At 50.5% G+C, this 25,203-nt stretch overlaps 2 protein-coding genes across 5 annotated transcripts; one reads left to right on the top strand and one right to left on the bottom strand.

Annotated features, from left to right (window-relative positions):
• Positions 1-1,347: 1,347 nt before the first annotated feature.
• On the top strand, positions 1,348-23,210 carry GBA1 (glucosylceramidase beta 1). 4 transcript variants are annotated; one of them, XM_059933089.1, is made up of 12 exons: positions 1,348-1,524; positions 15,099-15,298; positions 15,543-15,630; positions 15,879-16,070; positions 16,189-16,335; positions 16,638-16,771; positions 16,997-17,169; positions 17,401-17,638; positions 17,984-18,208; positions 18,567-18,730; positions 19,147-19,263; positions 19,356-23,210. In XM_059933089.1, the coding sequence occupies exons 2-12, from the start codon at positions 15,131-15,133 to the stop codon at positions 19,459-19,461; spliced, it is 1,752 nt and encodes a 583-aa protein (XP_059789072.1). In that variant the 5' UTR covers positions 1,348-1,524; positions 15,099-15,130; the 3' UTR covers positions 19,462-23,210. The 4 variants fall into 4 exon arrangements, with proteins under 4 accessions (XP_059789072.1, XP_059789083.1, XP_059789091.1 ...); XM_059933100.1 differs by having other exon boundaries at positions 1,351-1,524; positions 15,099-15,157; XM_059933108.1 differs by lacking the exon at positions 1,348-1,524 and adding an exon at positions 9,275-9,505 and having other exon boundaries at positions 15,099-15,157.
• Positions 20,019-25,058, bottom strand: MTX1 (metaxin 1). Its single transcript, XM_059933123.1, is given in 9 exon segments — positions 20,019-20,356; positions 20,457-20,611; positions 21,043-21,119; positions 21,246-21,428; positions 21,609-21,701; positions 23,258-23,337; positions 23,470-23,539; positions 24,521-24,832; positions 24,834-25,058. Coding segments are annotated over 9 exon segments (1,410 nt in total). The 3' UTR covers positions 20,019-20,141.
• Between the last annotated feature and the right edge of the window lie 145 nt (positions 25,059-25,203).

Genomic DNA, 25,203 nt, shown 5'->3' with positions numbered 1-25,203 from the left:
TAAAGGCCATCTATGTGTTCGTGGATAACTCTCTCCTTTACCTCTCCATGAGCTCCAACCTCCAATTTGACATCTCTGCTTGGATATTTAATGGGCCTCTCAGACTCAACATGGCCACAGTGGAACTCTTGATTCCCACCCCAGCACCTGTTCCTCTTCCAACATTCCCATCTCAATAAGTGGCACCATCACTCACCTAGCTGCACTTTCCATAAGCTTGGGAATCACCCTCATTTCTTCTTTTCCCTCATCCAACACATCTGATCCTACCCTGAATTCATCCATGTCTCACCAGCTACCTAGCCCTAGTCATCACCCTCTCTCCCACCCTCTTGATCTATTTCCATTCTTCCTACAATCCATTCTCCACTCAGCAAAGTGATAAGAAATCATGTCATATTAAAGTTCTGCCTAAATGTACTGGCTTTCCACTGTATTTAGAATAATCTCCAAACTCCTTATGAAACTATGGTCAGGTACAACCTGGTCCACTCTGCTTCAGCCAAACTGCGTTGCACAAGGGCCTTTGCACGAGCTAGCTATTCACCAACACGAAACTCGGTGCCCTATATCTGTTGCTTTCACCTAATTCGGGTCTTAGTTCCATTCTCACGTTTTTGTTGAGCACTCCCCATTCTATCATACCGCCTTGTTTTGAACACCTATCACTATCCAAAATTATCTTGTTTTTGTTTTCTGTGTCGTCCCACAGAATGCAAGCTCCTGAGAGCAGGGGCTTGCTCATTGCACTGGATCTAACACTTAGTAGGTCCTCAGGAAACTCATTAAGTTATTAAAAGGCAGAGTGGGGCCTTGTAAACAGCTTGGAGACCCTATGACTTTGGGGATAGCCGTGGGGCCCTACAGGAGAGGAAGGGGGTAGGGAGAGGCACTGCCCATAGATGGCGTCTGGCTGCAAGGCTTCTTGAATAATTCACCATCATAACAACCCAGCTTCAGGGAGGGAGAGTTAGGGCGCGGCCAGAACGACAAAATGAGGTAGCAGGGAGTGGAGATTGGGATTCCCAACGGGGCAATTTCTGGGCACTGAATGTTCCCTATCCTGAGGCTCCCAAAGGAGGAAGCTCAAGAATCCACCTCAACTTCCGTAAGCTGGACTCATTGAGGGACTTCAATCCCCCCATCCCTTAGGTTGTGCTGGCGATTGTAAAACGAGACGCATGCGCGCTTCTCGCTTTCCGCGCCCACTTTCCGAATAGACCCCCGGATACGCTTGCGCCCTATTTGGGCTACGGCTGGTCAGCGAAAACAGTCCGTCCCCAGCACAACCAATAAGACGTGAGGAAAGGGCCTGCGTCCCGCCTCCTGACGATTCGGGGGTCTCCCTTCTTGAGCTAGGCCCCGGCCCCGCCCCGCCGGCCCTGCGTGTCTCGCGGCTGCGCGTGGTGGAGTGCAGCCTAGCTCTGCTGAGCCCCCTTCTACCGCCCCGCCCACCCCGCTTTGCAGGCTGCTCTGGGATTTCCCTTCGCCTCCGTTTGGGGCTGCTGTTTCGCTTCGCCGACGGTAGGCGTAATGGATTTTGTACTTTTTGGATCTTAACTCTCCTTTCCCTGCGTCTGCACTTCACCTTTTTATCATCGTTGTTATTATTAATTGTAGGGATGGTTGTATTTTACTAATGAAGAAGAGGGGGGAAATCTTCAAATCCTCTTCTACCCACTTGCTTTTTTGAGGGGTGGAGTGGGAAGAAGGTCTATGTAATTTATCCATTCTTCAATCATCCGACAGATGTTCAATGAGCACGGGACGAGCACCGGGTGCTGTGCTACGTACTGGGGATACAGACTGATCCCCGCCCTACTGGGCTTTCTCACGGACAGATCAGCAGACAAAGGAGTTAGCAGGCCACTGGGTGCTATAACTGACATTAAGCCATTTGTACAATTAATTGCAAATGTAATAAGAGCTACAAAGGAGATGTAAGGGCTCCTCACACACAGGAGGGGTGTGTGTGAAAGGAGAGAATTTCTTGGAGAAAATGACATATGAGCTGAGTTCTGAAAGAAAGATGAATAGGCATTACCTAGGCTAAATGGAGGTGAAGAGTGATGCATAGTAAAGAAGAGCCTTTGAGAGGATTCTGAGGCAGAGAGGATGTAGAACAAGGGGGCCAGTCTGTGGCAGGCTGTAATTGGAGGCTGGTCTCCGTCGTGCCCCTTACAGTCTGATTTCTACACAGCAGCCAAAGTGATCTTTTAAAAATATAAATCTGATGTTGTCACTTCCCTGCCCCAAACTGTCCAGTGAATTTCCATTTTGGAACAAAATTCAGACTCCTCACTGTGGCCACCAAGGCCCTGCAGAATCTGACCCCCAACCTTTTACTCCAAACTCACTTCTTACCACTGTCCCACTCACTCCTTCTGTCCAGCTTCCTTACCCCCTTTTTTTTTTAAGATTTTTTTTTTTTGATGTGGACCATTTTTAAAGCCTTTATTGAATTTGTTACAATGTTGCTTCTGTTTTATGTTTTGGTTTTTTGGCTTAAAGACATGTGGGAATCTTCGCTCCCCCACCAGGGATCGAACCCGCACCCCCTTCATTGGAAGGCTAAGTCCTAACCACTGGACCGCCAGGGAAGTCCCCCTTCCCCTTTATTTTGTTTCATAGTTCTCACGGCCACCTGAAATTACCTGTTTTTTGTCTTCCACCACCACTAGAATATAAGCTCCGTAGGGCCAGGGACTTTATAATCTTATTCATTACTGTATCACCAGGGTCTAGAACAGTGCCTGGCACATAGTAGATGCCCAATTATGATTTGTCATATATGTGTCTTGGGGAGCGCATAGCAGGGGTGCCCAGCTCATTCAGGGGTGTCAGGAAAATGGTACTGATGGTAGGGACATTAAGGCTGAGGAGTTAATGATGAAAAAGAATAGTTATTCATTTTTTTCAAGAGAGGAGAAGAAAATAACATAGAGCAGAGAGGCAAGATGGAATGTGGCCTATTAGATGAAATGTGATTGGAGCATATGGTCCAAGTGGAGAGGTGAGAAATGAGACTGGAACAAAGATGCCAGGTCCCGGTAGCCCTCTTAAAAGGCAGTGTGGAGCCGTTGAAGGATTTTAGGAGGGAGAGTGGTAGCTTCAGAATTTGTATTTTAGTTAGACCATCCAGTTCTTGGAGAATGGATTGGAGGAGAAAAGTAGAGTGTAGGAGGCCAAGCAAGAGATGTTTCAGTAGTTTAGAAGAGAATTGACAGGGAGAAGGGTACAGGGAAAGGACAGAGTCAAGGATGAGCCCCAGGTTCTGTGAGGAAGAGGTTCTATTCATGGGGAAAGAAAACACAGGAGGAAAAGTAGGTTTGGCTGGAGGAGATGATGCTCTCATGATGGTCCTGCTGAAGTGTCTGTGAGACACCCAGAGGAAAGGTCTGGAGGGCAGAGTCACATCACAGAGTCCATCCCAGGAGAAGGATTGGGATTGGAAGTGGAGATTGTGGAACCAGAAAACAATTAGGTTAGTCAAAGCCATGGGTTATCTCTGTGGAGAGAGCATGACGTATGACAAGAGAAGGCCTAGGATAAAACCCTAAGGAACAGACAGAAAGAGGACGCGAAGCCTGCAAAAGAGAAGGAACAGCCAAAGAAGTGGGAGGACATCCAAAGCAGCAGAGTGTGGAGTCATGAAAACAAAAGAGAGTGCTTCTAGGAGGGAGGGGCTATGTGTCAACTGAGGTAAAAAGTCCAGTCAAATAGGGCTGAGCAGGGACTTCCCTGGTGGCGCAGTGGTTAGGAATCCACCTGCCAATGCAGAGGACACGGGTTCGAGCCCTGGTCCGGGAAGATCACACATGTCGCAGAGTGCCACAACTACTGAGCCTGTGCGCCACAACTACTGAGCCCATGCGCTGCAACTACTGAAGCCCCCGTGCCTAGAGCCCGTGCTCCGCAATAAGAGAAGCCACCGCAATGAGAAGCCCACGCACCGCAACGAAGAGTAGCCCCGCTCGCCGCAACTAGAGAAAGCCCGCACGCAGCAACAAAGACCCAACGCAGACCAAAATAAATAAATAAATACATTTATATTTTTTAAAAAAAGGGCTGAGCACTATTCATTGGACTTAGCAACAGAGGGATCATTAGTGACCTTGGCAAGAGCAGTTTTGGAGCCAGGAGGGTCCAGTATCAGCCCATGGAGTGTAGGAAGTGGAGAGAGGACTCATCAGGCGTAGCAACTCATTCCAGAGGTTTGGCTCTGAGTAATATTACATGCATTGTTGCATGAAATCCTCATAACAACCCACGAGGCAAGAGTTTTGGAGATGAGAAAACTGAAGCTCTGAGAAGTCAAGTAACTTCCCAATATCTCAGTTCTAGTGAGAAATGAAGCAGGGATTTCAATCCTGTATAATCACTCGGGTGTTCATGCTGAAACACCCTTCCTTATTGCCTCTTCTTGAGGGGAACAGGAGAGAAATGGTGGCGGCCGGAGGGAGCAAGGGTGGAGGTAGAGGCCTCGCACAGAAGACTCCTTCTACTGTACCTGGAGAGAAGAAACAAAGCCTGGATAACAATAACAGTAATAATTCCAGCCATCTATATGGAATTTTACAGTTCACAAGGAACACCTCAGATTTTTTTTTTTTTTTTTTGACTGCGTTGGGTCTTTGTTGCTGTGCACAGGCTTTCTCTAGTTGTGGCGAGTGGGGGCTACTCTTCCTTGTGGTGCAGGGGCTTCTCATTGCGGTGGCTTCTCTTGTTACAGAGCACAGGCTCTAGGCGTGTGGGCTCAGTAGTTGTGGCTTGCGGGCTCTAGCGCGCAGGCTCAGTAGTTGTGGTGCCTGGGCTTAGTTGCTCCGTGGCATGTGGGATCTTCCCGGACCGAGGCTCGAACCCCCGCCCCCTGCATTGGCAGGTGGATTCTTAACCACTGCGCCACCAGGGAAGTCCCTTCTCAGGTACTGTTATCTTCAATGAGCCTCATTACAACCCTGCATGGGAAGCTCAGAACAATAAGGAAGGTGCGAGCAGGCTCACAGTTGTTCAGTATTTGAATCATACTTCCTGTTGACTCCACCAAATCGCCTCAGTTAGGTCTCACTTTCACTGTAATAGTCTTGTTCAGAGTTAACCTCATTCTTCCTGAAGTTCACCACTCCTTTGCTTCAAACTACACCAAGGACAGTCTCTGAAACACTGACAAGCAGAACCTTAAACAGCGAGAGGGTGCAGTTGGTAACTTAACCCATTCATTCATTCAGTAAACTTGAGCCCCGATTCTGTGCTTGTCTCTAAGTGAAGAGTTTTAAGGTTTCAGAGAAATAGTAACCATGAGATTTGCCCTGTGGCCATTTATAAACTTCCAGAAGACTGAAAATATGCAACTGAAATATCTGGGAGGCTGTATGACATGATGGCTAAGAGCTGCTTGGGCTTCAGAGTAGGACAGACCTGAATTTAGGCTTGACTCTGCCACTCACTTGACCTAAGTCAGTTTTCTCGTCTGTAACATGGGGTTGTCAGGCTAATGCATGTAATAAGCACTTGTGAAAGATTGACTGTTGGTATCTTGAGAAAAATTATAGGAGAGCATGTGAGGTACAAATACTTTCATTTTGCACTGGGCTTTACAAGTATGCTATGGTTATTGTTTAAGAGTTGGTTAATCAGGGACTTCCCTGGTGGTCCAGTGGCTAAGGCTCCATGCTGCCAATGCAGAGGGCCCAGGTTCAATCCCTGGTCAGGGAACTAGATCCCATATCCCGCAACTAAGTTTCCGCGTGCTGCAATTAAGACCCAGTGCAGCCAAATAAATAAATAAACAAATATTTAAAAAAAAATAGTTGGTTAATCAAACTAACTTTATTGCCATAATCATTTGGCAACATATACATGTATCAAGTCATCAGTTCTACGCCTTAAACTTACACACTTACACAGTGTTACGTCAATTATATCTCAATAGAGCTGAAAAAAAAAAGTTGGTTAATCAGATGAATCCAAGGGTGAAGCCACACCCTAGCAATTAAGGGGCAGAAGGGTCTCACTGGAGAAACAAGTCATTTGGTGTCATTAATCAGGAGGAGTGGTGTATCTTCAGATCAGAAACCAGAGCTGAAAGGACAGGTTCCAGGTTGACTGGTAAGGTTTATCCATTCATTCATCTCTTTAAGTATTTTTTGAGCACCTACTCTGCTATGCATGGCATAAGAGTGTCTCTCTTTGACTTGACCATGGAGGTGACAGTGGAACTGGGAGGAGGCACCCTCCTTGGGGAGTTGATCTGAGACCTAAAGAGCAAGGGGCCTGTGACATGGTACTTGCCAGGCTCCAGGGCTGGAGTTTGCTATCTGAGTCAAGCCTACAGCTCGTCACAGGGCTGGCTGAAGTGGGAACAGAACTCTTGTGCTGGGTCAGCCAAACTATTTTTGTATTTCTGCTTTTCGCTTATATTTATTTCCCAGTTGTCCTCCCTTGGTGTTTAGCTAAGTCTTTTAAAAGTGCTGTGCAGAGGGCTTCCCTGGTGGTGCAGTGGTTAAGAATCTGCCTGCCAATGCAGGGGACATGGGTTCGAGCCCTGGCCCGGGAAGATCCCACATGCCGTGGAGCAAATAAACCCATGTGCCACAACTACTGAGCCTGAGCTCTAGAGCCCACAAACCATGACTACTGAGCCGACGTGCCACAACTACTGAAACCCATGAGCCTAGAGCCTGTGCTCCGCAACAACAGAAGCCACCGCGATGAGAAGCCCGCTCACTGCAATGAAGAGTAGCCCCCGTTCGCCCGCATTAGAGAAAGCCCACGCACAGCAACAAAGACCCAATACAGCCAAAAATAAATAAATTAAAAAAAAAAAAAAGTGCTGTGCAGGGACTTCCCTGGCGGTCCAGTGGTTAAGGCTCCGCACTTCCACTGCAGGGACACAGGTTCGATCCCTGGTCGGGGAACTAAGATCCCACATGCCTTACAGCACAGCCAAAAAAAAATTAAAAATAAAATAAAAGTGCTGTGCAAAGGGGACCGAGGAACGCATTTGTGGCCACCTAGTACGTCCCTAGTGGCCACTGCAACCTGGGTGTTTGAGGTGACTCCCCTAAGGGCAGTGGTTCTCAGTCGCCCCCTAGAGGGCATTTTGGAAACGTGTCTTTAGTGGAGACCAGGATTAGGAGGCACTTTGAGAATTTAGTGGAAAGAGGACAGGAAAGGTAGACCACCTATAACATGGAGGACAGTCCTGAACAAAGAAGAATTGTCTCTCATTCTACTTGACTTTGGAATGTTCTGCTCAACAGTATATGCAAAGGGCTTCCCTGGGGGCTCAGTGGTTAAGAATCCGCCTGCCAATGCAGGGGACACAGGTTCGTGCCCTGGTCCGGGAAGATCCCACATGCCACGGAGCAACTAAGCCCGTGTGCCACAACTACTGAGCCTGCGCTCTAGAGCCTGTGAACCACAGCTACTGAGCCCACGTGTCACAACTACTGAAGCCCGCACGCCTAGAGCCCGTGCTCCGCAACAAGAGAAGCCACTTCAGTGAGAAGCCTGCGCACCACAATGAAGAGTAGCCCCCACTCGCCGCAACTAGAGAGAGCCCATGCACAGCAACGAAAACCCAATGCAGGCAAATAAATAAATAAATTTATTAAAACAACAACAACAATATATGCAAATATAAAATCAAATATAAATCAGCAGGACTTCATTATATAATAATGCAGAAAAGTTTTACAAGTTGTTTTTTTGTTTTTTGGAACAGCCCAATAATTTAGGAGGAGATCGTTATGGAGAAGGAAGCTTAAATAAAATACATTGTCTTGACATTATTGCATCTGTCTACTCAGTGGATTAGAGCACTTCCAGCTATGCAATATACTTAGTTTAAAAGAGTTTCAATGCAGTAGTGTACCTGCAAAAGCAATGAACCAACTGCAAATATGTAATAAAAGTAAAGTTTTTTTACTAGCTTCATTGAGGTGTAATTTACATACTATAAAAGTTTCTCCTTTAAGTGTACAGTTCAATGATTTTGAGTAAATTTACAGAGTTTTGCAACAGTTAATCTCCATTCCCACTCCAGCCCCAGACAAGCACTAATCTATTTTCTGTCTACAGATTTGCTTACTCTGGAATTTCATATAAATGGAATCACACAATGTGTGGTCTTTTTGTCTGGCTTCTTTCACTTAACATGATGTTTTTGAGGTACATTCATATTGTAGCATGTATCAGTATTTTGTTCCTTTTTATTGCTGAATAGTATTCCATTTAATGAAATACCACAATTTGTGTATTTATTCACCAGCTGATGGACATTTAGTTTGTTTCCATAAATAACGCTGCTGTAAATATTCATGTGCAAGTCTTCGGGTGGACAAATGTTTTCATTTCTTTTAAGTAGATACCTAGAAATGGAGTTGCTGGGTCATATGGTAACTCTATGTTTAACATTTTGAGAAACTGCCAAACTGTTTTCCAAAGTGGCTGCACCACTTTACATTCCCACGGTAACATATGAGCATTCTAATTTCTGCACATCCTGGCTAACACTTGTTATTGTCTGTCTTTTTGATCATAGCCATCCTAGTGCATATGAGGTGGTATCTCATAGTGGTTTTGATTTGCGTTTCCTTAATGACTAATGTTGTCAAGCATCTTTTCATGCGCTTGTTGCCCATTTTTATATTATCTTTGGAGAAAATCTATTCAAGTCCTTTGCCCATTTTTTAATTGGGTTATCTTCTTATTACTGAGTTATAAGAGTTCTTTATATATTTTGGATACTAGGCCTTTATCAGAGATATGATTTGAAAGTATTTTATCCCATTTTGTGGGATGTCTTTTCACTTTCTTGATTACATCCTTTGAAACACAAACACTTTTCATTTTGATGAAGTCCAATTTATCTTTTTTTTCCTGTCATTTGTGTTTTGGAATCGTAAATAAGAAACCATTGTCTAAAGAGATTCTGGACTTAAGCTATAAGAAGATGAGACTTCTGGGAACCTCGGGAGGAAGTAAGAGTATTTACGTGTGGGAGGGACATGACTTATTGGAAGCCAGGGGACGGACTATGGCAGATTGCCTCCTAGATGGCCCCCAAATGATCCCCACCTCCTGGTGTTTACACCTTTATTTAGCCCCTCTGCCCCACACACATCTGTATAGAAGACCTGTGTAACCAATAGGATATTGTGAAAATGATAATGTGTGACTCCTGAGGCTAGGACCTTGTGGCTTCTGCCTTACTCTCTCTTAGGTGACTCACTGGAGAGGAATCCAGCTGTCATGCTGTGAGGACACTCAAGCAGCCCTATGAATTATTCCACATGGTAGGGAACGGAGGCTTTCTGCCAACAGCCAGCCCCAGTTCACCACCTATGTTATTGGCTTAACTTGGAAGCAGAGCCTCAGCCCAGTCAAGCCTACTACAGATGATAGCAGCCCTGACCAACATCTTGGCTACAGTCTTTTGAGAAGCCTCAAGTCTGAACCATCCAGATGAGCCACTCCTGAATTCCTTACCCACAGAAACTATGTGAGATAACAAATGTTTGTTGTTGCCTAAAACAAAAGAAAAAGAAACCACTGGCTAATCCAAGGTCACAAAGATTTACTCCTAGCCTTCCTTCTTCCAGAAATTTAAGAGTTTTAGCTCTTACATTTAAGTCTATGATCCATTTTGCTTTGATTTTTGATTATGGAGTGAGGTAAGGGTCTAAGTTTATCTTTTTTTTTAAATAAATTTATTTATATATATATATTTTTAATTTTTGGCTGCTTTGGGTCTTCGTTGCTGCGCACAGGCTTTCTCTAGTTGCGGTGAGCGGGGTTTTCTCTTGTTGCGGAGCACGGGCTCTAGGCGCGCGGGCTTCAGTAGTTGTGCCTCGTGGGCTCTGGAGTGCAGGCTCAGTAGTTGTGGCACACGGGCTTAGTTGCCCTGCGGCATGTGGGATCTTCCCGGACCAGGGCTCGAACCCGTATCCCCTGCATTGGCAGGCGAATTCTTAACCACTGCGCCACCAGGGAAGTCCCTAAGTTTGTCTTTTTGCATGATAACTAGTCATCTCAGCACCCTTTGTTGAAAAGACTGTCCTTTTCCTTACTGAATTGCTAAGGCCTAGAATCAAATAGTAAACTTGTGAAGACATGTGGAATGCACTGAATCTTATTCATAAAGATTGACTCTTAAGGGGCTTCCCTGGTGGCGCAGTGGTTAAGAGTCCGCCTGCCAATGCAGGGGACATGGGTTCGAGCCCTGGTCCAGGAAGATCCCACATGCCGCGGAGCAACTAAGCCCGTGAGCCACAAATACTGAGCCTGCGCTCTAGAGCCTGCGAGCCACAACTACTAAAGCCCGCACGCCTAGAGCCCGGGCTCCACAACAAGAGAAGCCACCGCAGTGAGAGGCCTACGCACCTCAACAAATAGTAGCCCCTGCATGCCTCAACTAGAGAAAGCCCGTGGGCAGCGATGAAGACCCAACACAGCCAAATAAATAAATAAATAAATAAATAATTTAAAAAAAAAAAGATTGACTTTTAAGCATTTTGATTTATCATATATTTTATGTTTTTGCAGCACAATAATAATTAAGTATTGTAAAAATGACATATGATGAAACTTACATATTGAAATTATTAATTCATGGGCTGTTTTTGCTTCTGTTAAATCCTAATTTATTCCATTTAGGTTAGTACATATCTGACTATTTTATAATGTCTTGTAGGTAATCATGCCTAAGCATTTACTTATTGAAAACATATTTTGCTATAAAAAAATAGTCCCATTATCTTTCCTTTATATGCCAATTAAGGCAACTATATTGATTCTCTTAAATTGTGTGTGTAGGTAAGTCATAGTATCTATACGTTCATTTCAGGATAGTAGAGAGTATGTGAGGAAATACTTTTTATGAAAAGGGGTGCTCAGGCTGTTGTGCTGAGATCTCCCAGGACAGGGAGAGTGAAGCTTGGGAAGAGAGGCACACCTGCCTCTCCCCAGCTGAAAATCAATCCATCTTGCCCAACCTGGGAGTCCTGGATTCTGTTTCATTATTGACAAGTTATCCCCTGACAAATGCCTTTGAAGAACACAGATCCAGAAATGTTGCCATGTAGCCAGAACTTCAGAAGCCAACTTGGGCTTCATTTTGAGCAGGTAAAACACGTGTAGAAAACATGGGACGATTTTAAAACAGTACAAAACAAACGCTGCAGACCAGCACAGCAGCTTTTGAAAATAACCAGCAGCTAATGTAGCATTTGGCACACCGGAGGCACTCATCAAATGTGTGATGTGTGTCATAGGACCCTGGATACAAATCTTATCGGACGCAAGTCCGTGTGCCCAACGCGTAGTGAGGCCAAACAATACCAAAACGTCGGAGTTTGGAGAGAGAAAGGTTTATTGCAGGGCCGTGCAAGGAGACGGGTGACTCATGCCTTAAAAACCCCAACTCCCCGAAAGAAAGCTTTCAGCAAAGCTCGTTTATAGGAAAGGTGAGGGAGGGCCGTGGTTAGTTGTTGCAGACTTCTTTGGTGTCAGATGCTTTGTTCTTGAGGTCAGGTCATGACCTTCCTGTAAACCTCCACCAAAACAAATGTTATTCTCTGTTCTGACGAGAAAGGGCAAGGTCCCAAAGGCTCAACCTTTACCCTCTGGGGTCCAGGCCCTGGCTAAAGGAGGGGGTCCTTGTGAGGGCTAGTTATCCTGCCCGGGAGCATTCATCCAGCCCCTGGTCTGGGTCCTCTCGCCAGTGCCCAGGCCCGGCTGAAGAGGCAGATCTCATCTGGCAGCACCCTCAGGGCCAGGTCCCCAGACCCTGCCCAGCCATCATCACTGAGGGAGCCAGGTGCCCAAGGACCCAGCTGGCCCTCTGGCTTTTCATTTACACTGGAGAGAATGATTTGTATAGGATCGGTAGGAATACATGTTGTAGCAAATACCAGTCAGGCGAATTCCCAGCTCACAACGATTGCCCTTCTTTGAGAATAGCCCCAACCACAGAGGTGGACCTCAAGTAATGATGTGCAGTGTCCTTGCAGCTTTTTTTTTTTTTGTCCTTGCAGCTTAACCCTGACCTCTGGCCACCTCCTAGCGGGAGACAACTGATCTAAGCTGTACCAATTTCAGAAATGTGAAGGGAGAGACTGAAGCTGGTTGAAGCTGTTACCTTTTTTAAAAATTTATTTTAATTAATTAATTAATTAAAAATTTTGGCTGCATTGGGTCTTCGTTGCTGCGCGCAGGCTTTCTCTAACTGCGGAGAGTGGGGCTCTTCGTTGCGGTGCACAGGCTTCTCATTGCAGTGGTTTCTCTTGTTGTGGAGCACGGGCTGTAGGCGTGCGGGCTTCAGTAGTTGCAGCACGCGGGCTCAGTAGTTGTGGCTCGCGGGCTCTAGAGCGTAGGCTCAGTAGTTGTGGCGCACAGGCTTAGTTGCTCCGCGGCATGTGGGATCTTCCCAGAGCAGGGCTCAAACCCGTGTCCCCTGCATTGGCAGGCAGATTCTTAACCACGATGCTACCAGGGAAGTCCCTGAAGCTGTTACCTTAATGACAGTGTCCATATACTGCAGTTGCTGAGGCCTCCATGGCCTGGGACCCATGGAGACCACCACTGCCATTAGGCTGCACAGGCGGGGATGGGGGAGAGATTTGCTGCTGCTTCGAGGCCTGGACCCGGCCAGTGGGTGGCCGTGGTGAGGGCTTGTAGCTCTGCGGGACACAGCCCTCAGCCTGTCCCCGGGGCACCCCAGCTCACCCACTGGCCCCGCGGCTGGAGAGCCTGGAGGGTCCCGGCGAGAAGGCCGAGATCTGCCTCGGCCTAACCCACTCTCTGCTGAGAGGACCACTGCCAGGCTGACTGTTGGCAGAGCGGGACCTCTACCCACGGCGCTCAGGGTCTCGCACTAACAGCCGCGAGCTAAGGGCTGTGTGCCCGCCCCGCCTCATTACAAATCCAGGTTCCACCACCGAGTAGTCAAGCGACTTTGGGCAAGTTCATGACCTTTCAGAGTCTTAGGTTCCTCATCTCTAAAATGGAGAAAATAATAGTATCTGCCACGTGAGAATAAAATGAGACTATGAACATAGAGTAGCACAGAGTAAGTACTCAATAAATATTAGCCCTTATTATAACCAACTTTATTTAGAAAATAAAATATAAAAGCCTCAAGGGCAGACCACATTGTGAGAGAAGAAACAAGACACTCACAAACTCTGTGCCTGCAGAGGGAAACAGGGAGGGGAGTGGGGCTGTAAGGCCAACAGAGCACATAGCACAGGGAGATCAGCTCCGTGCTTTGTGACCACCTAGAGGGGTGGGATAGGGAGGGTGGGAGGGAGGGAGATGCAAGAGGGAAGAGATATGGGGACATATGTATATGTATAACTGATTCACTTTGTTATACAGCAAAAAGTAACACACCATTGTAAAGCAATTATACTCCAATAAAGATGTTAAAAAATAAATAAATAAAGCCAACAGAGGAGATAGGGGCAAATGTAGTATGTACTTAATATCAATAAATATTTGTGGAGTGAGTGAACTAGAGGGAAATAAGATCACCTGCCCTCCTCCCAAGAACAAGCCCTGTGCAACATTTCCTGGAAAAACAGGAAGTCTAGATGGGGCAGATTTGACATAGTGATGATGGTTCAGTTCAATGCAATAAGCTGGCACCTACCCACCCTGTGCCAGGCCTTCTACTTAGAATGAGTAAGCCATTCCTTTGGGGAACTCCAAGCTCCTTCCATAAACACAGCCCTAACTTGTTGCAGTGTTTGGTGCCAAGCAGGGTGCTAGACACACATTATCACACTTACACACCTCACAGCAATTCTGTGAGAAAGGAGTTATCTCTCCCCTTTTATAGATGAGAAACAGAGGCTTAGAGTGATTAAGTAATTTATTGAAGGTCAAACAGCCAGTAAGTGGTAGAGCCAGGATTCAAACCAAGCTCGTCTCACTGGGACTGTATTCAGTATAGTCTATATTCAGTATAGTCTCAGTGAGACTATAGCTCCTATAGGGCTACAGGAATCTAGAAGAAGAAATGTTCAATTTTGCCTGGAGTGTGTCTGGAAAGACTTCACTGAGAGAATTTAAAAAAACAAAAAGGCACAACAAACAACTGGTTCCCAAGTGTCTACTGTGTACCAGGCACTGTGCTTATCTCCCTGATTTCAGTAGTGACCTGGTGAGGTGGTGGTATTCCCTCCATTTTACAGGTGAGGAAGTAGGCTCAGAGAGCTGTAGTCAGTCAGGTCATAATTGTGTGTGTCACTCCCACTGAATCAATATGATGTGGCCCATGAGGCAACACCATGGACAACCCCCTTGTCACATCCACTGAGGATGCAGCTTTGTACCACACTTTCCAGTTTCTGAACTACTTTACACAACCTCCCTGTCCTGTGATTTCCTTCTCATCTGCATCTGATGATGAAACAAATGAGGACTGGAGAAGCACTGTCCCTCTGCCCAGGGCCCATCGTCCCTGCACTTCTCTGGTTAATATTCCCTAAACCTCACCTCTTCTCCTCCATGAAACCTTCCAGGATAACCCCAGCATGAAGGGTTTCTCTGTGCACACCTGTTACCAATTTTGTCTTTATCTGTAACCATCCGTGTAAGAGTCTGACTCTTATAAGCCTTCTGAACCTCAATAGGGCAAAGACTTCTTAATCATCTCTCAGTATTTTGGCCTCAGTATTTTGCACAGTGAACCTCTTTTATTAGTATCACCTTTATTAGCATGACTTTAAAATTTTTTCTCAAGAAAGCAATGTTCCTGCTGTGGTTCCCACCCTTTGGGATTCGGGAACCTCTACCCAATCCTTCATTCAGATCTTTCATCTAGATTCTTCCTAAAGTTGTCATCCATACATGCCTTCCAGAATTTCATAGGGTGTATAATCACCAACAGCCCGGAGGAAGACAGTCAGTCGCCCTTTACAAGTATGGTTGCGATTGCCTCACTTCTTGTGTCATGTGACTCTCCCATAGTTATCACATGACACATCCACTCCATTTTGCCGTAATTAACCCGCAGGGCTCATCTGGTGCGTATAGCTACCTCAGGCTACTGCACCCCTGTTTTTATTTAGCTGATACTCTATCCCTTCAAGGTTTGGAAACCCTGCAGTCTTCTCATCTGGTGATGGAGCTTTCAAGTCCTTCCAGAGAGGTGAGTGGGCCAGGGCTCCCAAATGGTCTCGTCGCTCTTTCTGGAATCCTGGCCATCCAGGCTCTGGAATTCAGTGAACGACACACTCTCCTCGAAACCAGGCCATCACAGCCCTTTGATGGAGGGACAGATGGAGGGAAGGTGAGGTTGAGGGAGAAATGGTTAGGAAGAGGGGTGGAGGAGGGTCCTGGTCGGGGTGGGCAGAGAGCTATTACTAGCAGAGGGCTTGGAGGGTGTCTGGACCCAGGTGTCTGTGGGCTTTGTTCCATTCTATTAAAGGTGGGAGACTAGGCTGGGTGCCCACAGGCAGTCGAGCCCTGCCTGGGAGAGTAGATGAGAGGTGGAGAGGGGCTTGCCTTCTAGCCTCTCCTCATTCTGTTCTCAGGAGTGTCCCAAGCCCCGGGACAGAGTAGGCATCTTGGCTCCCAGCCTCATGGGATTGCTTCTACTTCAGGCTGTGTCGTGGGCATCAGGTGAGTCAAGGAGGAGGGAGGGAGCCCCGAGGCCCCCTTCTGCCTTATGGTCCTTTGGTAGTCTCTGGCATACTGGTGGTGGACTTCATTAGATGCTCACTAAACCCTTTTGAGTGACTGAGATCAACTGTGGGGTACATCAAGAGAATCTTTGAAATCAGTATTCAGTCTTTCCTTCCAACTAGTGTGTCCCTTCTCCCCATCTTCATCCTTCAGCCCTTGCCTCTCTTGTGCTGTCTCCCTCCCAGGTGCCCGCCCCTGCAGCCCTAAAAGCTTTGGCTACAGCTCAGTGGTCTGTGTCTGCAATGCTACATACTGTGACTCTCTTGACCCCCTGACCCTACCTGACCCTGGTACCTTCAGCCGCTTTGAGAGCACACGCAGTGGGCGCCGAATGGAGCTGAGTCTGGGGACCATCCAGGCCAACCGCACAGGCACAGGTAACCACTACACCCCTCACCCAAGCTGGGGTCCTCCTGGAGCTAAATCATGCCAGCGATCACCATGGAGTTTCTCCCCTGTGCACTGACACCCTTTATTCCCTATGGATGTCCTCAGGGCTGCTATTGATCCTGCAGCCAGATCAGAAGTTCCAGAAAGTGAAGGGTTTTGGAGGGGCCATGACAGATGCTGCTGCTCTCAACATCCTTGCCCTGTCACCTCCTGCACGGGATTTACTACTCAAATCGTACTTCTCTAAAGAAGGTTAGGAGGAAGGGGACAAGATGACATAGTGCAATTGACACTTTGACCTTTCCTTTGACCCTGACATCCACCCATCCCTGACATTTGGGTCTCTGTTAATGCCCAGTGAAAAAAAAGATTGTCCTACCCATCTTCTGCTGAGTGCCTGGGGCCTCTCAGGCTCAGAAGGTCTGCGCTTCACCCAGAGCCCAAGTTCCCCTTGGCCCTGACTCAGACATAATTTAGGACTGGCAAGTGGTAGACAATGCCCCACATTCTCCTACTGACTCAGACACACATATCTTGGTCTTCTTTTTCTGCAGGAATCGAATACAACATCATGCGGGTCCCCATGGCCAGCTGTGACTTCTCCATCCGCACCTACACCTATGCTGACACCCCTGATGACTTCCAGTTGCTCAACTTCAGCCTCCCAGAGGAAGATGTCAAGCTCAAGGTGGGCACTCTGGCTGCCTCAGGCCCCAGTGGCATTGATGCCTGGTGGTTGAGAGGCCTCAGGCTAGAGCAGTCTGCAGAGAGACATAGAACATGCCCCCTGCTCTCTGTGTTCTGTCCTGGGGTGGGAGGGCAGAGGCTGATAGCTAGGCCTGATACACTGGTTGGGCCAGTCTGTTTATGTTCCAACTCTGGATGTCTCTCTCCTCACCACCTTTGTTTCTAGATACCCCTGATCCACCAAGCCTTGGAGTTGGCCCAGCGCCCTGTCTCACTCTTTGCCAGTCCCTGGACATCACCCACTTGGCTCAAGACCAATGGGGCAGTGAATGGGAAGGGGACACTCAAGGGTCATCCAGGGGATCTCTACCACCAGACCTGGGCCAGATACTTTGTCAAGTAAGGGAACAGCAGGGCCATGGGGTCCGGACCAGCCTCCCCTCTCGGACACCCTGGTCTACGTCCCAGCCCTTGATCTGGTTCCGCCTCCAGATCTCTTCAGCTCACCTTTCTACCTTCTGGGTCTTTCAGAATCAGGCCCTTCAGTTTTCCCCACCCAGTCAGGCCTCCTATTCCCCAGGGTCTTGGTTCCCTGTCTTGGCCATGATCACACACCTTTTCCCTCGCCAGGTTCCTAGATGCCTATGCTGAGCACAAGTTACAGTTCTGGGCAGTGACAGCTGAGAACGAGCCTTCTGCAGGGCTATTTAGCGGGTACCCCTTCCAGTGCCTGGGCTTCACCCCTGAACACCAGCGAGACTTCATCGCCCGTGACCTGGGTCCCACCCTCGCCAACAGTACACACCGCAATGTCCGACTTCTCATGCTAGATGACCAACGCTTGCTGCTGCCTCACTGGGCCCAGGTGGTAAGGACCGGGAGCTCCATGGGTACCCTAGTGACCCCCAAGTCCAGCATCCGAATGGCTGGCTCCCGAACAGAGTGCCTTCCCTGCCCCAACTCTTGATTCCTAGAGCACCCTGGCTGGGACCAGGTGCCCAGGTGGCACCCCTGGGGTGCTGGTGGTGGTGGTGATCCCCCTCTGGATCTCCAGGGCCCCATGAATCTCCACGGTTGTCACTTTAACCCCCTCTAAGTTGTGTTCATCCCACTGCCCACTTCTCAGGTCCTAGTGCCTCTTCCAGAACCCTTTGTGCAGGACCCAGGCTCGGTGGCTCTCTTTCCCCAGTAGTCCTTTCCTTTCCCTGTACAGGTGCTGGCAGACCCAGAGGCAGCTAAGTATGTTCATGGCATCGCTGTACATTGGTACCTGGACTTTCTGGCTCCAGCAAAAGCCACCCTGGGGGAGACACATCGCCTGTTCCCCGACACCATGCTCTTTGCCTCAGAGGCCTGTGTGGGCTCCAAGTTCTGGGAGCAGAGCGTGCGGCTGGGCTCCTGGGATCGAGGGGTGCAGTACAGCCACAGCATCATCACGGTGAATCACCTCAGCCTCCCTTTTCGCAAAGCGGACCACCTCAGACCCCTTGCTAGTCTCACCAAAGGCTCCTCTCCAGCTTTTCCCCAGCTGGCTTACTCTTTGGAGCAAATTTTGGGATATCATGATCCCCTCCGTTGCCTTCCCTTCACAGATCTGCACACCCCATCACCCTCGTTCCAAATGCTTGAGCAGTTACATCGGCCTCAGATTCCTCAGCTTCTCTGGCGATGCCTCTGTCCTCACAATCCCTCCCTCCTTAGATATTACTCCCCTCACAAGGTTGAGGCACCATAGCCTGTCTCCCTCATGTGACACTTAACTGGGGGCCTTTGTCTCTGCCCTGTTCCTACCCTAGAACCTCCTCTACCATGTGGTCGGCTGGACTGACTGGAACCTCGCCCTAAACCCTGAGGGGGGACCCAATTGGGTGCGCAACTTTGTCGACAGCCCCATCATCGTGGACATCGCCAAGGACACATTTTACAAACAGCCCATGTTTTACCACCTTGGCCACTTCAGGTGAGTGGAGGGCGGGCACCCCCACTCCACACCAGTCCTAGCATCTTCTGCACTGGGATTGTATCCCCGGCCCCCGCCCCCATCCCCCACCCCCAGTGAAGAAGCAGGAAGGTGCTGAGGGTGGGAACTTTGGGAGCAGCACGCATGTCCCTCTTGCACCATCTAGGCAGGTAGTGACTAGTGGGCACACAGACCATCCCCGAGTGCCCGATGCTGGGGCTGGGAGGCGGGAGGGCAGGGCACGCCCAGCCGCACGGCTCGCGGCCTGGAGAGTTAGGGCAGAGCTTTGGAAGGGTTCTAGGGGGAGGGGGTGGGTGGTAGGGAAGATGACTTCTTAAGTGAGAGACTGATGGGAGCTGCCCTCAGGGCCAGGGGGGCTGGGCTGGGGTCCCTGACGATGCCTGTTCCCACTTCAGCAAGTTCATTCCTGAGGGCTCCCAGAGAGTGGGGCTGGTTGCCAGTGAGAAGAATGACTTGGACACAGTGGCACTGATACATCCTGATGGCTCTGCAGTTGTGGTCGTGCTAAACCGGTGAGAGCAGTGGGGCCTGGGAACTGGGCTGAAGACAAGACGGTGGGCTTGGCGGGATCACACTCTCAGCTTCTCCTCCCCACCTCCCCCAGCTCCTCTAAGGATGTGCCTCTTACCATCAAGGATCCTGCGGTGGGCTTCGTGGAAACTATCTCACCTGGCTACTCCATTCACACCTACCTGTGGCGTCGCCAGTGATGGAACAGATACCCAAGCAGGCGCCTAGGCTCAGCATGGACATCAAAGGGATAGAGTCAGCTCACATGCTGTCTGTGGCTACAGAGGGTACAGCAGGACTGGGGGGGAGCTTAAGTGATGTAAGCCCCAGAGGCAGTGGTTTGGGTGACTCACTCTCCCCTCTAGTTGGTGCCAGGGGCTGGAGGCCCCTAGGGAAAGGACCGGGAGGCCCCAGTGGTCCTCCACCCCCATGCTTGTGTGAGCGTGTGCTGTGTGCTGGTTGCCTGTGGAAACTGGGCCCAGGCCCAGGGTGAGCTCACTGTCTGTACAAACACAGGGGTGGGGGCTGGATGGCAAGAGAGGTTAAGGAAAGGAAGAGACTAGGAAAGCTGAACCCAAAACTGGGAAGTGCTTGTCTTTCTTGGAGATGCAGAACCAGGCCCATGCAGATGTCAGCACCAGGGCACAGGCAGCGAAAGAAGCCAAGCACCAGTGGGTAGACTCAAGCACCCAGATGGCCCCCTTGGTCCAGCGAGGAAAAATGGCAGCCTCTTAAAGGAGAGAATGTCTGATCCCAGTCAGTGTGAGCAGTTTTATTCTGGGGGTGGGACCCCATTTCCACCCATACCACAATGGGGAAACATAGGAGCCCCTGGAATGCATGACAGTAGAAAAATCAGTCCTGGGAGCATGAGGATAAATCATTCCTCTTCAACCTCCTCAGCCATGCCCAGGGCCCGTGTGCGTGGGGCCCGGGCAGGTGGTGCCCGCTGGATGGAGACAATGCCACTGAGCAAGGCATAGCCCGCCATGGCTGCCAGCCCCGCCAACACAGATAGGATCTGGTTCCGGCGCCGATATGGCTCCTCCTCAGTCTCTGGGTTTGCTGGTGTCTGGCGTGGAGGTGGCACCTCAGCTGAGGGGCAAGGAAGGAAGGTGGGTCAGGGGGCTGGTTTCTGGATCCCTGCCCACTCTCCGCAGAGCTAGCGCCCACCCCCGACCCATCTGCCCCTTACCTCCCTCCCAGGGGAAGTAGAGGCTGAGGATATGGGTGCAGTAGGCACAGAGGTTGTGCAGCCCCCGCAGGTGGGCCTGCAGTTTCCCACTGGGCAGCTTCGCCTGCTGCAGCAGGGCCAAGTAGCTGAAGACAAAGGCATCCAGGGAGGCGGGGCTGCAGCAGAGAGAAAGGGTGGGATGGAGAAGGGGAAGAGATGGAGTCGGAGGAAGAGTCGGCCCTGGGAAGGTAGGCTCTGGGCAGCAGGGGACCACCAGGGGAGGAGAGGACACACAGTTCTGGTCCTGGTGTGGGGAAGGCGCCCCAGGTGGCGCCAGCCTGGCCTTGAATGGGACTCTATCCCAGGGCTGCATAAAGGGCACATTGAGTGTCCCACAGCCCAGCAGGCCCCTCCTGGGCCTGGCGGCCCTCCCACCCTCCTGTACCACTGAGGCGGCTCCGGGCCCACACACAGCCCCACTGTCACCAGACCCAGTGTCTGTCCCGAGGACCTCTTGTCCAGAGCCTGAGCCCACCCTAGCCTCTGTGGCTGTCTGAACCTGTACCTTCTTCCAAGCCACCTATGATTCCCCTGGAGTCAGACTCACGCATCTCCAAAGAAGAATTTCTGAGAGCCCAGGCGCTGAGAGAGAAGGGTCAGGCATTCCCGAGCTTCCTGGTACAGCTATAGGGGGACACCAGGTCAGCTTGCGGCTGCGGGAGCAGTGCCGCCTCCCCGGCCAGGCACTCCCACTCCTGGCCATCGTCCTGGGGGCTCCTCTCATACAACAGCCCCCTGTCCCAGAGGTACCTCCTTCTCCAGCTCTTCCTCCTCCTCAGGCCTGTGCTCCCCACACAGCAGCTGCAGCCGCTCCATGTACTGCCGCTGCATGCGGCCAGGCAGGAAGAAGTTGAGGGGAAAGGGCATAGCCTCTGCGTACCACTTCCGGGTTACTTCCACATAGTTCTTGGCGTCTACCCAGAAAGTATGTATCTGGATTGGGTGTGTAGGAAGGAAGAGGCAGGTCTGAGCCAGTGCACCTGCCTGACCCAGGGTGGGCTTCTGGTCCCCACGCTGCTCCAAGCCTGTGTGTGGGTGTGGGGGGGTGTCTGTGTGTATGCCCGACCCCCTCCCCCACTGACCATCCATGCTGGGAGGTCTGGGCACACTCACCAGCACCGGGAGCAGCTTCTCCTCCAGCAGAGACATAAAGGCCAAGGTGTCTGCCCCTTGCCGGGCTGACAGATCATAATCTGCATTGTACTTCTGTGGAGGAAACATCCACTGTGAGGTGGATGCTGGGGGACTCCAGGGACACTTCCTCAAGGAGGGAGGCATCCTGTCTGGCACCACCCACACTGACCTCTGAGTGTAGCAGAGGTAGAGTGTGGGGCTTTGCTCGCTGAGACCCCCTTGCCTGGGCCCAGTCAGTAGCCTGTTGCCGTTGGCGGGAAGCCTGGACCTTGGAGCCTGCTGGCCGTCAACGTCCCGCGCCCATTGGGGGTTGGAAGGAAGGCCCAGCCACAAACCAGGAGCAGCTCCCAGAGTTTCCACAGAAAGCTGGCAGGATGCCTGCTGACGGCAACTTTCTAACAGTAACTTCTCCGATCCAGACACCACAAAACTAGTAGAGTGGAGCTCAGATGCAGGTTGGGCCTCAATCAGTGCCTCAGGAACTAGGGGATGCCATCCTCATGCTCCCAAGACCCAGTGAACCCACGTCTAGGGCCCCAGTGCCCAGCTCTTGGGTGTTTCTTCTATGTCATTCCATGGCCCGGGCACCACCACCACACACACATTCCAACCATACCCCCAGGTCTCAGCCTGCCACACCTTGCTCGGCTCCAGTATCTGCTCCTCAGCACCCTCCTCCACATCCTGAGTAAACGTTGTCCCCAAATAACCTCTTGAGTGTGATCCTTAAATCTCTCTGAGCCTCATTCTCCCCCATGGAATAGGGATAATAATCTTTCTCTCAGTGTGGCTGTGTTAGGAGAAAACTCTTTGGAAACTGGGAAAGCTGTGTTCATACATAAGGCAACAATAGCCCAGTCCCGCCAGGAACTTTGGCTTTTACCTGGACCCCCTCTCTCCATGCCTCTCAAGCCTCCATTAATTCCCCGGTTCCTCCACCTTTGGGAAAGTAGAAATGAATAAGAGGGTCCCACTTCTGACAATATGTTCACTTTTGGAACTAGACCATGAAACTAGAAGAGCCCTTGGAAAGCATCCCGGCTAAGCCCCGTAGTTTTACCAATAAGGAGCTTACGGCTCTGAGAGGTTAAGCAATTTGCTCAAGGTCACACAGCCAATGACAGTGAAAAGCACAGCCTAGGCCTCCCCAATCCTCTCGTAATGCTCTTTCAACTTCCCCACCCTGGCTCTTAGCCTCGTCCATCCTGAGCTCCATATTATAAAGCCCGACCTGGTCCCTGAAAAAAGGGCAATGGCCCTTAGCAATCCCTCTCTGGTCCCATCTTTTTTTTTCTGGTCTCATCTTTGAGGACCTCATCTGAGCCAACTGTTCTCTCCTACTCTCCTTTCCCTTCCATGTGTCATCAGCCTGTTCATCTCTCCCTCCTCACCCAGAAGGCAGAAGTCATTGTGCATCCAGATGCCTTGACAGTGGCCTAGCTGACTCTCTAGCCTACTACTCAACTACATCACAGCAACACGTCTGTGTCTCCTCAACCAGACTACATGTTCCTTGAAGCTCGGTCCCCTGCGTCTGGTTTGGCATATATTTGGTACTCAATAAATGTGTGTTGCACTGAATTGACTGAACTTCTCTCACTGGCAGCCCCCCTACCCAAGCCACCTACCTCTTTTCGAAGGTGGGTGATGATCTTGTGTGGTACTGAGATGACCTCTCCATGACTGGTCTGAAGGGCAGGCAGAGTTCCTGACGTTGAGAAAGAAGTATGTCCACCAGACCCTTAGCTGCCTATCCATACATAACTGCACCACATCCCTGTCTGTCTCCTGCTCTTCCCCTTGTACACTCCCTTCCTCACCCCCCAGGGACACTGGGTACCTGAAGGGCTCCGCCAGGGGTTGGTGATCTTGTGCACCTTGAGTGGGGCACCAGTAAATCTGGCATAAGTCTGCAGGGAAGGAAGCAGAAGGCAGAGAGGCCAGGGACATGGTCCCCACAGGGGAATTAAGAAAAGAAATAACATTTATTGAATACCTTTTGTGCTATGCCCTATGCTTAGGAATTGCCTCACAAAAAAAGGGGTAGACATTACTGTTCCTATTTTACAATGGGCAACACAAGGCTCACAGAGATTATGGACATGTCCATGATTACAAGTCAGCCAGGAAAATCCTCCCCTCTATCTTCTCTCCTACCATCTACCTGGTGAACACCTAGCCTCACTTGGAAGCACTAACCATCCCTTCCTGGGCAGTCTCTATGGCCTGTTCCTACTTATACCTTAGCACCTGAACATTTTATTACACTTATTTGCTGACATGTCTATCTTTCTGTAAACAACTTCAGGGGAGGGACCAAATGCTATTCATCTTTGCATGCCAATGTTTGGTATTTGGAAGAGGCCTAATACATGCTTATTAAATGAAAGAGTGAGTGAATGTGTGAAGTGAACTAGTCTGCCTGGCTCCAAAGCTTTTTCTACAGAGCCTGGCTATGGGCCTTTTGGTTAAATAAATAATAACCTCAGTAAATGCTGTTGATTGAGGAGGAGGAAAGGGAGGCTGAGGAGAAAGCAGCAATGCCGAGCCGGAGAACCCTGAGATCGTCCAGCCTTAGTAAACCTCCGGATGAAGAAACAGCGCCCAGAAAGAAGGGATCGTCCCAAGGTCACAGAGCCAGTAAATGGATGTTCAAGAACTAAAACTCATCTTCTGAACCCCTGATCAGGCCTCTTTCCATCGCTAAACAAAACCTAGGCTGCTACGACACAGGACACTGAGTCTATACCGGCCAGGCACGCTCTTTGATGGCCAGTTTCCCCCACTGCACCCGTGCTGAGGCGCCCTGGCAAAATTCGGATGACCTGCTAGTCCGGGCCCCCTCCCCAGTCCTCCAGGGCGCAGCAGAGGGCGCCGACGCCGCTCCTCACCAGCACGGCCAGGCTGTCCAGGTCCACTGAGGGCAGCCCCCAGCCCCCTGACCAGCAGAACAGCTCCATGGGCGCCGCCATCTTGCCCGCCCTCTGTCCCGGAAGCACCTCCCCCTGCGCTTCCGCCCTCCACTGTGCGGATCCGCCCCCAGCCCCTCAGGCGGATCGCAGTGGGGAGCCGGGGGAGGCCCTCAGGAGGGCGCGGCTTATCCCGGCCCAAGAGGCTGCCTGACGGCGTGGGGCGGGGCCGAGGGCTTCGGGGGAGGGCGGACGCCGCCTGATCCAGAGGTGGCTGGCGAAGGGGGGGGGGGGGAAGGGCTCTCAGCGCGGCGCGCCTTGGAGAGTCAGGGTGCCTCGCCCGAGGGGAGCCCTGAACCCCCGAAGGCGCGGCGGGCCCAGGAGAAGGGGGTTTTGTGCTCCTGGACGGGCTCTGGGGGCCCTCGCAAATCTGCACGACATCTGGGCTGCTCCTGGGGCCCCTCAGGGCTCGGCCCCGAGCGGGGGCTGCGGGGGTGGGGGGGGGTCCCCCGAGCTGCATGTTTTCCACAGCGCGTTATGTTTGGAACCGGCCCCGCGCCTCCTGTCGCCATGGAAACAAAACAGGGGCGGTGGCGGCGGCCGGAGCGAGGCAGGGCTGGGGCCTGAGTGGGGGGAGGGGAGGTGGGGCTCGCGGGCTGTTGCCT

Source organism: Balaenoptera ricei, chromosome 1 (genome assembly GCF_028023285.1).
Source record: "Balaenoptera ricei isolate mBalRic1 chromosome 1, mBalRic1.hap2, whole genome shotgun sequence".
Classification (NCBI taxonomy): Eukaryota; Metazoa; Chordata; class Mammalia; order Artiodactyla; family Balaenopteridae; genus Balaenoptera; species Balaenoptera ricei.
This window is presented reverse-complemented; position numbering and strand designations above follow the sequence as displayed.